Source organism: Vespa crabro, chromosome 8 (assembly GCF_910589235.1).
Source record: "Vespa crabro chromosome 8, iyVesCrab1.2, whole genome shotgun sequence".
Classification (NCBI taxonomy): domain Eukaryota; kingdom Metazoa; phylum Arthropoda; class Insecta; order Hymenoptera; family Vespidae; genus Vespa; species Vespa crabro.
The window spans coordinates 4507890-4523042 of NC_060962.1; the positions used below are offsets into that span (position 1 = coordinate 4507890).

The 15153-nt window shown below is 30.4% G+C and overlaps 1 protein-coding gene across 9 annotated transcripts in view; it reads left to right on the plus strand.

The window, feature by feature from the left end:
• Positions 1 to 15153, plus strand: part of LOC124426149 (neurexin-1) — a 261069-nt gene that overhangs the window by 190381 nt on the left and 55535 nt on the right. For all 9 annotated transcript variants that reach the window (XM_046967481.1, XM_046967482.1, XM_046967485.1 and 6 more), the window contains one exon: positions 6305 to 6627. In XM_046967481.1, the coding sequence (XP_046823437.1) occupies positions 6305 to 6627 (323 nt within the window). The remainder of the gene's footprint in view (positions 1 to 6304; positions 6628 to 15153) is intronic.

The window sequence follows — 15153 nt, forward strand, 5'->3', positions numbered from 1 at the left end:
GTTTCTATCATATCCATTCGAATGTACGGTAATGTAACATATTCGTGTTTATTTGTATAAATTAATGATTCTCAATTAATGTAACACGTAACACATACATTTTGATATATTTTGACCTTAATCCATATCTAAATCATATGGATTATTAATAATATTCTCATTTACCATTGGATTACTCTATATCTCTCGATTTAGAATTTTGAAAGGATTTGAGAATCACTGAATTGCGGATAATATTAACAAACACGTAAAAAATGAAAGATCTATACTATCTGACCCAAACGTTATTAGATATTGCTTTTTACTTCTGCATGCATATATTCGTATAGAAATGTATGCATTCATACACACATACATATACATACCTACGTTCATACATACATACATACATACATACATACATATATAAATATCACGTATAGGTAAGAATTTAAACTTTGATTCGCGACAATAATAATTTTTTCATCGATATCACGTCGCCCAAAAACGAAATACGCGTAGATACGATGATAGTGTATCGACATAGTGGAGCAGTGACGCCCGAGCGATTCTGGAAAATCTTCAATTAGCATTCATAAGGTCATCTCGATTCGAAGCATCGTCCGACGAATGCAAATCGCTCGACCAATTCACCCAGAGCCTCTCTCTCTTTCTCTCTTTCTCTCTTTCTCTCTTTCTCTCTCTCTCTCTCTCTCTCTCTCTCTCTCTCTCTCTCTCTCTCTGTCTCTCTTCTGTTCCTCCTCCTCCTCCTACTCCTCTAACACCCTTCCCCGAACCTCTTCCCTGTCCCCGGAGTACATTTCGAATTTGCAATTGCATTCCTCTGTCCCCCTCTTCATCTCTCCTTTCCCCTAACTCTCCACCCCCCATCTCTGCCTACCTAACCCTCATTCATCCTCACCCCTTTTGAAAATTAGAAATTTATCCATCCGTCAAATTTCATCCATCCTGAAGGAAATACGGAATATTCGAATAGATACAAATATAAATATAAAAGAAATTAATGATGATCCGTTGATTCGATTGAATTATTATTTCCAACGAACTTTTTTTTTTTATCAATGACGCCATTTTAATTCGCTATTAACTCGCAATACATCAATCGGATTTAACGGATATTCACTAAATGAGAACGATATGAGGAACTCTATGCATGTGCGAGCGAGCGAGAGCGTCTGTGTGTGTGCGTGTGTGTGTGTGTGTTATGCGATATTGTTAATAAAATCTGTAATAATGAATAAAGTTTTAATCTTTTTTACGGTAGCTTAAAGCCCATAATCCAAGAGTCCTTTGTTCGTTGGAAACGATCGTATTAAAAATGACACAATCGCTTAGTTAGATATACGTCGCGTTCGTTGTTTCCGAACGACGAAGAACGACGGAAGAATGTTATAAAGGAACTCGATTTAAAGATGGAAATACGTAATTGGTAGATTTTTTTTCTTTTTTTTTGTTTTCTTTTTTTTATTCGCTCTGTGCTTCACTTCGGTACGACGTACACCGATATTTTCTCTCTCTCTCTCTCTCTCTCTTTCTCTTTCTCTCTTTCTCTCTTGCTCTCTCTTTTTACTCGTTTAAAGTCTTGTAAACTTTTTTATAGCAAATTTAAAAATATTTTATGGCAAATTAATCCAAACCTTAAACTTTTCGTCGAATCATAAAATTTCAAATTGGATTGGGCAAAAAAATAATAGAATTTATTGAGAAATTACAATGGCACGGTGATATTAAGGCTATTACATTGATAATAGAAAAATAATTATCTATTAAGTATAATATATTAAATAATACTATTACTTATTATAATATATTAAACATACTACAACTATATTTATATCGTAAATAATATACTTTATTAAACTATATTACGCTAATTTTACTGTAGCGACTTTGTTAATTCTACAGTAGCTAATTCTACTTAATTTTATTACGGGAATTGTATTACGATTTATTCTTACAATTGGTATACAATATTTATACTATAAGTTATTATATATATAATTTTTGGGGTTTTAAAGGCGTAACACATAAAACTGAGTTATCCGGAGTTAAGAATTAGGTCTCGAAATCTCGAAACATCTTGAAAACCAAGTTCCATCCTAGAAACTTTTCCAATTTGTTCGAACGACCGAACGGCGCGTAAGAGAAATAAAAGAGAGCAAAAACAACAAGAAAAAGAACAGAAAGAAAACGAAACAGAAAAAAGAAAAAAAAAAGCGAACGAGAACGCACATACATAAGTACGCAAGGAAAAATAAAAAGGAGGGAAAGAAAAATGAAAAAAGAAAAGAGAACAAAGAGAAAGAAAAAAAAGAAAAAAAAAGAAAAAAAAGAAAAAGAGAAAAAATATTGATTCGATGGAATATGTAGTAGTAGGAGTTCTCGCTAGGAAGGTTTCGAAAGTCCTATTTATTTATTTATTTCTTTTTCTTTAAATTCTTTCTCTTTTCCTTGAAGAGGAAAACGACTAGAATCGCATATCGATTTGTACGGCCACCATAAGACGCGCTTTCGTGAATCGATACGATGCAAATGTAGTTCTTACAAGGGGATGACTTCTTTGAATGCACTTCGCGCCACGTCGCGTCCCTTGAAAGCTTCTACCAAGGAAAAAGAAGGTACGAAATTGCGGTCGTTATTCCGCAACGGAATCAACGTACAACACGACGCGCATCGAGATGCATTCGAGACACTGGCGAAATTCGTCAGCTGCGAAATCGTTTCTTACGAGGAACGAAACGAACAAATTCTTTTTACGATTTCGCGACACTTATCTACTTTTTCTTTTCTCTCTCTCTCTCTCTCTTTCTCTCTCTCTCTCTCTCTCTCTTCTCTCGTTTTGACTTACTTTTGACCTCGTTCCACGTGTGTTACTTTTTCTCAAGAAACCAATGCCGTTCTATCACGATCTCCCTTTTCTTTCTCTTTTTCTTCCCTTTTTCATCCCCTCCTACCTATCCATCTCACACTCTATTTCTTTCCACCCATCAAAAATTTTACTTTCCTCACGTGAAAGTATAAATGATTTATAGAACTTTCGCATCCTTTAGAGAAAATAAGTCTTCCCTTATAATATTTTTACGTACGATGTTCATCTTAAAAAGAGAAAAAAATAGAAAGAGGTAGAAAGACAGAAAGACAAGCGATTGAAAAGAGAAAGTATAGAAAAATTGTACGACTATAGGATTTAAATTCACGCGAATTGTTAAATCGTTAAATCGTCAAATTGTTCACGGATTGATTTAACGGGAGAGATTTAAAGCGAGAGTTGAAACGAATGATAATAAGATAATAACGAAAAAGTGATTCGATAATAAGAAATATTTCTTTTTTTTTTCTTTTTCTTTAAATTAAAATTCGAGTAAAAATTGTCATTACTTAAATCATTTATCGATTAAAATTTCTCGTCAATTGCCGTCCGATTAATAATTTTTTTGTTTTTCTCGTAAATTTTTTTTATCCTTTTTTTTTTTTTTTTTTATTTTTTTTTTTATTTTTTTCAATATTGACTAAGCATTCGCTAATGTATTTAGAATTTGGTTTATGGCCTTGTTAAGTCCAATATCCTATTCTTTAACAAGCTTTAGGCAGAGAAGACGATAAATCAATTAACAAATTTCATCCCCGAACGTTCCATCCTCTTCGACACAATAGAGAAACTTGGAGGCAGCCCTGAAGCGCAATATCCATAACATAATCGATACACGCTTGATTCGCCAATCAACCGCACGTAGCTTTGCCCGTCTATAACATCGTATACAACATTGGTGGCTCTCCCTTTTCCTTTTCCGTTCCATAAACCACCCACGCGGTCTCTCTCCACGTACCTAGTTCGTCCCAGCCGATAGTGAAATACTTCCACCTGCGAATCTCTACTCGTGGAATACCCTATTAAACGTATGGCGACTACCACCAATATTGAGTTAGGTGGCAATATCCTAAATTGCCAGCCCAACCTCGTGGTACGTCCACTCTTCGTCGATACTATCGAAGAAGGACGATAAAGTCTAACGTAAACATTCACCAGTTACATGGATGCTTTTAAACACGATACTATTATTACATATTTTTCTCTTTCTTCTTCTTCTATTTCTTCTTTCATATATAATTTATAATAAATCATATTAATTAATAAATTATAGAAGGAATATAAATATGATAATATATTTAATAATTTATTCAGTTTGACCTTCTGTTGCTTTTTTTCTCCTTTTTTTTTTCTATTTGTTACCGACATATAGGTATATTTTTATTCTCTCTCTCTCTCTCTCTCTCTCTCTCTCTTTTTATTTATATATACTATAGAGCGTTAAATTTAATTTTAAATCGCGTTTGAAGTATGCAACATGATTACCGTACAGCGTCCATGATGTTTATCTTCGAATTATTTCCATTTCTATCTTTTTGATCCTTTAAAAGAGAGATGACATTTTTTTGTTGTCTTTCTTTTCTTTTTCTTTTTTTTCTTCTTTTTTTCTTTTTTGATAAAATTTGTAATTGAAGAATTTCTTCTCTAATGTGTTCTCCGTCTGAACGGCGCTAACTCCACGCAAGTAAGTCAACGAGTTAACCGTAGGCACTACTCACCAAAGGACGTGTTGACAAATCGCAAACAAGACGAAACTCACGTTCCAAATTACAGTGTGGCATAGATAGGTAGATAGGATCTGCTAAGGATCGCCTTGACTAACAAGCGATACGAGCGAGCCAATCAAACGACGTTTAATTGGATCGTAAATCGACATTAAACTCTGATCAACGAAATCGTTTAAAAATCGACGAAAGTACTCGATTATTTTCTCACCCTAACGATCCTTATGATTACTTACTTACGTCGTATAGATCGGTCCAAAATTTTCTTAGTTAGTTCAAAACTTTCTAGACGATTTAAAAGATCAATTATTTTTTTTTGTTTTTCTTTTTTTTTTTTTTTTTTTCTTTTACGTTACTTATCAGACTTCTAATTAAGCTTATAATTTTAATTGAACCTTTCGTTCAACCTATAATATAAATCATAAATTTTCTTTCTTCTTTTATATATTATCTCTTATTTCGTATTTTATTCAATTCATTTCTTCCCGGGTTTTTTGCCATTACACGTCATATATCTCACAAAACGATAACCATCCATATACTATACATTGGTAATCACAATCGAAGTATCTCTTGTAATCCATAAAATGATTGATTATTATTGACGTGTCGGGGATTATGCAAATCTCTGCTCTGTACTTTCAAACTCGGGGGAAAAAAAAAACATAGAAAAGAACGGGGTAAATTTTCCCAGCTGCAACATGTCAACTTCAGGAACGGATCATTATAATCTTGTTTGTTCAATGGTATCCAACGACAAGGAGTAGATAATAAAGAAACAGGGGAAAGAGAGAGAGAGAGAGAGAGAAACATTTTGACATAACGGACAACCTAAGCCGTACTTAATATCTTCGGTAATTTCTTTCTCATCTTTTTCTTTTTTTTTTTTTTCTATCGAAGCAGATTCAAAGAGATCATTTTACAACATTTGCAATTTATTAATAAGCAATTATTGAAAACGATATTACTCAGATATTACATCGAATATCATTTTCATCTATTTCTAATGACATTTAAAATTACGTTATAAGACATTTCTATAAGGAATTAAAAACGATTAAGGTTAATGAGCGTAGTTCACTTAACAAAAAAAAAAAAAAAGAAAAAAAAGCGGGGATAAAAAGGAACAACAGAGAGAAAAAATTATCGAGCAATATCCCTTCATTGTTCAAGATATTTGATAAGGACAATCTCGATGTGGCGGTCCGACTAATAATTAAAATAGTTTCCGTGTAACTTGCTCGTGGACTTACGAAGAAGTTTTCGAAGAGATAGAGAGAGAGAGAAAGACAGAGAGACACACATACAGAAAGAGAGAGAGAGAAAGTGAGAAAGAGAGAGAAAGAGTGAGTCGCTTATTAACGAGTCCTCTCTGCCTTATAATTTCGTTTTATCTTTCTCGAGAGGCAACTCGATAATCTGACCGACTTGAAATTTCTTCCATTAACCTACCCTCCCCTTCTTTCTTTCTTCCTACTTTTTCAATATATATCTACCTACTTGACCAAAATTGTGAAAAATAATTAATAAGATTTTATATATATATATATATATATATATATATATATATAAAATAGAGAGAGAAATTATTAATTAGCAATTAAATATCTAAGAAAGAGAGAGTGAGAGAGAAATAGAAATAAAAAAGGAAAAGTTATAAGATTATTAATATTTCTCCCCTTTTCTAATATAAAATTTCATTTTCCTTTAGCCGAAACACAACTTGGTAAGCAAAGCATCCTACAATTTCGGACGCTTCACGTCGGTGGATACTTACATGCCGGCGAAGACATTCCTCACTTTGTCGGACAGCTTCAACAGATCTGGTTCAATGGTTACCCCTATTTGGAGATAGCCAGAAGTGCCGGTAGCCATCAGAGTTCTCATCAGGGTGTGACACCGATCATCAGGGTAACCGGGAAATTTGGAAAAAGGAATCATCCTGTCCATCATCCTGTTACCTTCACCTCCAAACACACATTTGTTGGATTACCAGTATTAAAGGCCTACGTGGAAACGAATATCTATTTCCAGGTTCGTATAAATTTCTTTCTTTTTCTTTCTTTTTTTTTTCTTTTTGTAACAAGTAAAAGAAAAAATATAAAATAAAAATAGTAAATAAGAAACGAGGAAAAACTTCCGATGACATACATATTATCCTTGTGTGACTGTATATATTACAGAGAAGTGTTAGGATCTTCTAATTTTTCTTTTTTTTTTTTTTCTAAGAAACTACTTATACCATAGAAAGCTGAAACCATTGTCACTTCTCGACATAGTCATTCTAAATGCGCGTAAATATTTTTCACTATGTCGACACTTCGTAATTGCTAATGGCTGACTACGAACGATTCTTTATATGGTCTTTTTCTTCCACTGGAAAATCGCTGATGCAAGTAGGAGATTGCTGGAAAATGATTGTCTTGAGTGGTTTCTTCGTGGCAACAATTTCGAAGTTGATTCCTCGTATTCCTTACTCAGCTAATCTTGTACCTAGCAATTTTTGCCTTTTTCCAACGTTAAAGGATCACTCCCGGTGATCGTTCATTTTCCAATCTTATCCAATACGTTCTCTTTGTCGATCAGCGATTTTTCTGTATAACAAAACAAACCCTTTAAAGAATCATTCGCAGCAGATCATGCAATCATGATGGGAACTAAAGTTATGGATAATGTTTAAGTACGATATTAAATACGATCGGCCACGTTGAGAAATAACAGTGATTTCATAATTCTATTGTAAAAGTAATTTTTTTTGAAGAAGAAAAGACGAAAAGAAAAAAAAAATAAATAAAAGCAAAACAAAATTAAATCAAGAGACCTCAGTAAATATCTTTATGTAAAATTGTATTATTGTATATCTTTGGAGATTTTCTTCTTTCGTCAAAGAGCTTTTTTCGTGAATTCACATATGTACACGTATCGATAGGTATTATAACCGATATGAAAGCTTGCTCTCTGTGTCTATCGTTACCAAGTGAACATACCTAGTTACTTATATAATACATACATATATAACTACGTCTCTTATTGTACGAGAGGATGATATATCGATGATTCATGTACTTCCGATAAAAAGATGAGAGAAATGGTGATTCAAGTAAAAGCTTCAACCACATCCAAGGGAGGAAAAAAAGTGAGCTCTAAAAGGAACCCTCCATTCCTCCTGTGAGAGCATATGTATATCTGCCTATATTTTCTCTCTCTCTTTCTCTCTCTCTCTCTCTCTCTCTCTCTCTCTTTCTCCCTCTCTTTCTCTCTTTCTTTCTATCTTACAAAGTGTATGCATGAAGTATCACGCGATGTTTCGCATAAGCGGAATAAACTGAAGGCTCCGACACTAAAAAAGGAGCATTCTTTTGAGATTTATATGGGCTCATCCCTCCTCGTATATCGCACTAATAACGAAACTTTTTATTCGCGTAACACAAAGTATTCGATTAAATGCATATTACATTTTTCTATCTTGTATGTTTTTGTAAAAAAATTACTTTAATAATCTTTTTTGTTTCTTTTTTTTTTTCTTTATAGTTTTTTTCTGTTTTTTTTTTTTTTTTTTTTTTTTTTTTTCATTAATACTCTTCCTTACTTACCGACAAATGAATTTTATATGGACATTGATACATAAAATGGATACACGCATTGTCTTCGGTGATACGTTTTTCTTTTTTCTTTCTTTCATTGTCTTTTCTTTTTTTTTTTTCCAATAAAAAACTTACGTATGTATCCAATTTGCATGATCGTGCAAAAGATAATATAAAGCAATATATGGCGAACGATAAAAAAAAAAGAAAAAGAAAAAAAAAATTGATAACAATCTATTTCGATCGTCTCTTTTCTTCTTTCTTTTTCTATTTTTTTTTTTTTTTATTTTTCTTGTTTCTTTTTTTCTATTCTCTCTTCAACGATCAACACAAAACAGCTATTTCATTTTATTAAATTGTTAATTAACAAACACGTAGTGAAAAATAAAAATCGATTGACTCCGTAATAAACTATCTTTCAAAATAAACATTTAAATAGATATATTTTGATCATTTCGCATATTTTGACACATCTTTTCAAACGACTCGTTTATCTTTCATCGCGCTTTGAACTTCTTTGAAAAGGCGAGAGAAATATTCCCGAAGGTCAGGGATGTTATATAAGTTTGAGAGAATTTTGTAAAAATAAGAAAGAGAGAAAAAGATAGAAAGAGCTAGAGAGAAAAAGAGAGAGAAAGAGAGAGAGAGAGAGAGAGAGAGAGAGAGAGATAAGCTTATTCCTTTGACGAGGTAAAACGGCTTCGAAACGACGGTCGATCCTTTGAAGGTTGCTCCGTGAGCTATCGAAGAAAATACTTACGTGAATACGCGAGAGTGTACGTGAACATATTAGAGCTCGTCACTAACGATCGATTTGAAAGAAAGGAGAAAGAGGAGCTTTGGCAGACTAAAAGAAATAGAAGACATACATACATACATACATACATACATACATACATACATACATACATATATATATATACTTTTCTATCCTTTACGATGCATCATAAGGAGGGGTAGGGGGAAAGGGGATGCCTTAATTCGTATTTTTTCTCGCGTCGTAACGTCATCGTTGGGTGTGCCTCTTCCTCTTTTTTCTTTTTTCTTTTTTTTTTTCTCTTTCCTCCTTTTTTCTCTTTTTTCTTCTTTATTATCCTTTCCACACATTTCTTTTAACTCTTTCATTTTCTTTACTTTCGACTATATATGTACGTGGGTACATATGTACGTAAGCACTTACATACACGCCTCTTTCGATTCGATCAAAATCCGTAGAATAAATATTTTCTTCGTAATCATTTGCTCTTCTTATCGTGATTATGAAATCTTTTTTTTTCTTTTCTTTTTCATTTTAAACGTATAAGAAAAAATTAGAAATCTTTTTTAAATATAAGTAATTAAAACGTCGAGAGAAAAATATACGTAAGTATGTACGAATTATGATTCGGAGAACGTCGAATAAAATACTCTTTTCATTTATATAAAAAAAAAAAAAAAAAAAAAAAAAAAAGAAAAAAAAAACGAGAGAAATTAATAATTTTTCTTACAAAATAAAATGGATAAATAAATAAAAGAGAAAATGACGACAAAAACAAACGTGTACGTCACAAAAAGAAGGACGATAAATTGATTTAACCAATTCACAGACATAAATATGAACGGATTTTTAATGCTAATAATTTCATACGAATTTCTTCATTATAATCGAGATTATATCGAACGAATGTTTAACAAAAAGGAAAACAAACATTATGCTTCTTATTTTTCAATTTATTTCCAACATATCTTTATTTATGTAGATTAATATATTGTTAGTAGCGATAGTTCGTATTCCATTTGCGAATCTCCTTTCAATATCTGTAAAATAGAAGAAAAGAAAAAAATGAACATTTGATTCCAGGAAATTCTATCCCTGACGTTTATCAGTCAAAAAAATTTCTAATATCGATTTCGACAGAATTTTATAAATTACGTGACTAACACGTCAATAGATTTAATCAAACTGAGAATAATGGGTTCATGATCGAACGACGTCATATCCATGCTTTGTTTCGATCATGTAAAATGCTTTATTATATTAGAGAAAGAAAAAAAAACAAACATGTCAGAAATTATTAAACGGGTATAATATATTCGATTTGAAAGAATAAAAGAAAGATTATCGAACCTCTTAAGAAACGACTCTACAACGTCCACCGACATATGTTTCATTCGGTGCACAATTTGGCGGTACATTAACGATCTTTCCACGAGGCCCACCAGGATGATCGCTATATCCGAGGATTTCATCATTGAATAATCCGATTGGTCTATCATTCCTCTTTTTTCCACATTTGCATTGACAATCGATGTTATCCGTATTACTTTGAACAAATGCATTGTTGTTATTTTCTAAAGCCCTATTTCTATTGGATGATTGTTTCAATAAATAAACTTCAAGTTCCGGTTGTCTCTCATAACCCTGAACATTTATCGAACTTTTCATGGGCGGGTGTTTAGGGCTGTGTAATTCTCTTAACTCAGCTATATCCAACGACGACACCATTGCGATGACAATCGATAGGAATAATGAACTGATCAATATCGCCTTACCCATTTTGATTTAGATTTATTCGAGAATAAAAATAAAAAATTCTTGAAACTCGAATTAAATAACGTGACAGGTTAAAGATTTTTCTTTCAAACGAATGAAATACTTCTAGTTTACGTAGCTTAGATTTGCTCAACTACGATAGAACGACGTCTTCTTGTTCGACTCTTCGCATTTATAACTAAATTCTACCACCTGTACTGTTCCTTTTATCTAATAACCACTATTCCTCTTTGAAGGTTACTTTAATCAAAAATAAAATGGGAAAGATAACGAATGGAAATAATTCATTCGAAAATTATAACAATCGTATTATTACCAATTGAATTTCTGTTAAGTTTATATCGTTAAAGTTTATTATGCAAAATTTAATTACTTATATAAAAATCCAATAAAGATAATTATATCTTGCTACTGATTAATCTGTTCTCTATTCAATACAATATGTACTTGGTTGAACTATAAATTTTAATCGAGGACAAACTCGGAATACAATAACTTTCACATAAAAAAATTTCGATTGAATGTACTCGTACGAATTTGCATTCTAATCTTACTGATATAAAAAACAAAGAAATTTTATACTCTTTCCTTTAAAAATAAAATACTTGGAAATATAAGAAAGTGATAACTAGAGATTGAAAGAGAGAGAGAGAGATAGAGAGAAAGAAAGAGAAATAAGGTCAATCCTTTGACGCAATAAAATGACCTCTTTAAAACTACGATCGATCCTGTATGGTTCAATAAACAACTTTGTTATATCCTGCAATACGAATAAAAAATGCAATCCAATAGTATAGGCTAGTTGTTATTTCTCTTGCAATAACTTAATTCTATAAAACTAATTCCGCAATATGTTTTTTTATTTATAGAATTTTATTTAAACGATAATGCAGTTCTTTAAATAGAAAAACAATTTTATAATAATTTTTGTAAAAGTGATTTAATTGAGATTGGCACTACTATTTGGGATAGATGACTGTAGAAGAAATCGAGAAAAAAGAAAGATAGGAACAGTGTGGAAAAAGTACTCCAATAAAATAATAAAACTTATTTCTAATTGGTCAAGAGTATTTTCGAAATGTTCATCTCGAATATGTTTAAAAAGCTTCACTAACTAGGTAATCGCACTTTTTTAGAATAAAAAATATCTGTCTCAGAGGGATTAAACTCAATTAATCTACTTAAAATTAATAGACGACTCTTTCTATTCATAAATCTCTCATATTTATTATTACTCGGCTCGAGAAAATTCAGAAATGATTTCTATAGAAAAAAAAAAAAAAAAAAAAAAAAAAAAAAAAAAAAAAAAAAAAAAAAAAGTTTAAAACTCGGACAATCCTGGACCACTCGTTCTTTTTTCTTTTTTTTCTCTCTTGTTTTTTAATCCTATGTTTGTCTCTTAAAAGACTCTTCAAACAAATTTCTCAAAGACGAATATTTCACATCGTAGTAAATTACTCTTTAATAGAAGATCCGAAATTAACGATGAAGGTTATTCACTAACTTTGGTTTTTATAATGGTTTACGCCATCAACGAGAACAGACGTAATTCTTGGCCGATTTTAACGAACAAGGTTTCGTTTTTTAAAGACGAAGATTTAATCTACGGCGGAGAATTTTTGAAAAAGCTTTATTTTCTTTGAAAAAAAATCGTATTAAAAAATATTATTTTTCAAAAATACCTTATGCAAAAATATTTAAAATTTCGCCAGAAGGATGACATAGATTAAACTTTCGTCATTAAAATGTGATCTTGTTCATTAAAATTGATTGAAAATTACTTCTGTTCTTTTTGATGGCGCAAATACTGCTTTCGATATTTTTCACGAAGAAAAAGTTTAGTACCGTGGCGGCACTCGAAATTTGCACCAAAAGATATGAAGCCCCACTACTGATTTCATGTGATTTCATGTAATTTCATTGCATGATATATGTTTTATATTCGTGAAGTACCGATTGCCTGCTTGGTTGTGTGCGTAAATAACTAATGCTAAGATTTTTTGAACATTTTCAAAGAAATGAGTTTTTCGATGCTCGCACGGAAAAGCTACGTTAACTCACTCGATCATTTTAATGAGCTTTGACCAGATAATTCTATGAATTATAAAGAAATAATTCTATGAATTTTAAATTCTAAAAATAAAGAAATGTCTGTCCAATCGTTTATGTCCAATTATTTGAGTTTCTAAAATGTTGTTAAATTTTGAAAAAATTTGTAATTTTTTTTTTTTTGTAGATTTTATAGACTAAAAAGAAAGATATTTTATAATAAAAAATGTATAGTACATTGGCAAGCGTCCAAATTCGTAATTCAGGAATTCTGGATTCGAGATTAATATGTGATATTCGGTGATTCTTTTGTTTTTCTTTTTTATTCTATCGATGTAAAAGAAAATAATGAACTAATTTACCCTTTTTTCCTTATTTGACAATTTAATAAGATTTTTATTACTAATCTAATCTTTTATATTTATTTTCGGCTGATGTGAATTTTGTGATAATTTGTGCTAAATAGAACACAGAAGCAGTATAATTTTATTCGATAACAAATACATATAAAGTATATACATTTGTCGATTATTTTTTCATAATTAATAATTAATGAATCCGTTTTCACATCATCTACGAGATTTTTCTTCCAGCGCTATTTTATTATGATTTTCTTTGTAGAAGTTCATTTCATATTATTACTATTACTACTACTATTACTATAATAATAATAATATATAATGTAATAATATAGTAATAAAAACAATAATAAGAAGAAACAGAAGAATATACTTATATCGTATACATCATGACATATATGATGACGGTAATTTATGATAACAAAAGAAGGAAAAATGTATCATTTTATATGATGGTTTGACGCGCGAATTCTCAACAAAAAAGTATCCTTGATAATTTCGACACATGACAGACTATCTAATACAAATGATATATGAAGAAAAGTACGAAACGTTTTTTTTGTTCTCGTTTCTTGTTCATTGACTATCTTATAATCGTAATGTAATTTGTTTCGACATTGTTTCTTACTCATGATCAATCAAAGCTAATTGTCTTTACTATTATAATATAAAATATATTAAATAATATCTAAATGTATATAAATAATATTTAAGTACATTTTTATTATTATTATTATTATTATTATTATTATTATTATTATTATTATTATTATTATTATTATTATCAGTAGTAGTCGAAATAATCGAAGGACTAGTCCTACAGGGATAACCACGTAAAAAAAAAAAAAAATTATTGGGAGTTCTACTTCATAGGTAGAATGAAAATGAAATCATTTTTTTAATTTGTATTAAAATAATAGAATGTATAAGTATTCATGTATGTATAATATTGGACAGATTCTTATTTTTCTCGAAGATTTATATATAGTAATTCTTATATGTGTCGATTATATTTATTATTTTTATTATCATCAAAGAAAGATATATTTATGAGAGATTGAAAAGTGTGAATTTAAAATCTACTAAAACTACTTACTCTAACTTACATGAAATCAATTATTATATACGCGTGAGATAGAAATAATCAATATAATCTTATACATCGATATGATAGACCCATAGTGGGGACAATATTTCCTGATTCATAGTTCATATCTCTCGCTGAAATCACACATATTTTGAAAAAAAGGTAACGAACAGCCTTGTAGTCCCAATACAATTATTACTGACATAAGATAAAACTACCACTTTAAAATCATTTGAAGTATATTACGTGATCTATCGAAAGAAGTATAATACTAAATTGATTACGTTAGTGTACGAGAGTGCACTTGTGTACATACGTAAACAATCTAGAATTTATCATTAATCAATCGATTCGAAAGAAAAGAGAAGTATTAATTTTGGCCGACTAAGAAAAGAAAAAAAAAATACAAAATATATATCGATTGCCTAAAAAAAATTAGATACTCTTTTTAATATAAGTAAATAATCTAACAATAATAGGACGCAACTAAAGCTATATGAATGTATAAATTCTCGCATTAATCGATAAAATATTCTTTTCATTTATTTAAACAAAAAAAAAAGAGATAAATAAATAAACAGAGAACAAAAAAGAAAACCGAGAATATTAAATCAACCCTTTAGCGGATATGCACACGAATAAATTTTTAATGCTAATACTTATGTATGGATTTATTCATTGTTGTTGAGATTATTTCGAGCGAATAATAATAAACAAAAGAAACTTTTCTTACATTTCAATTTATTTCCAATACATTTTTATTAGTGCAAATTATTATGTCATTAATGATGTTAGCACAGAACAAAATGATATATACATATATAAATATATATATATATATATATATATATATATATGTATATATGCACATATAAACTATTTATTTTCATAACCATGATACATTCAAAATTGTCATATAATAATAAAGTTATAACGAACATGGATCAT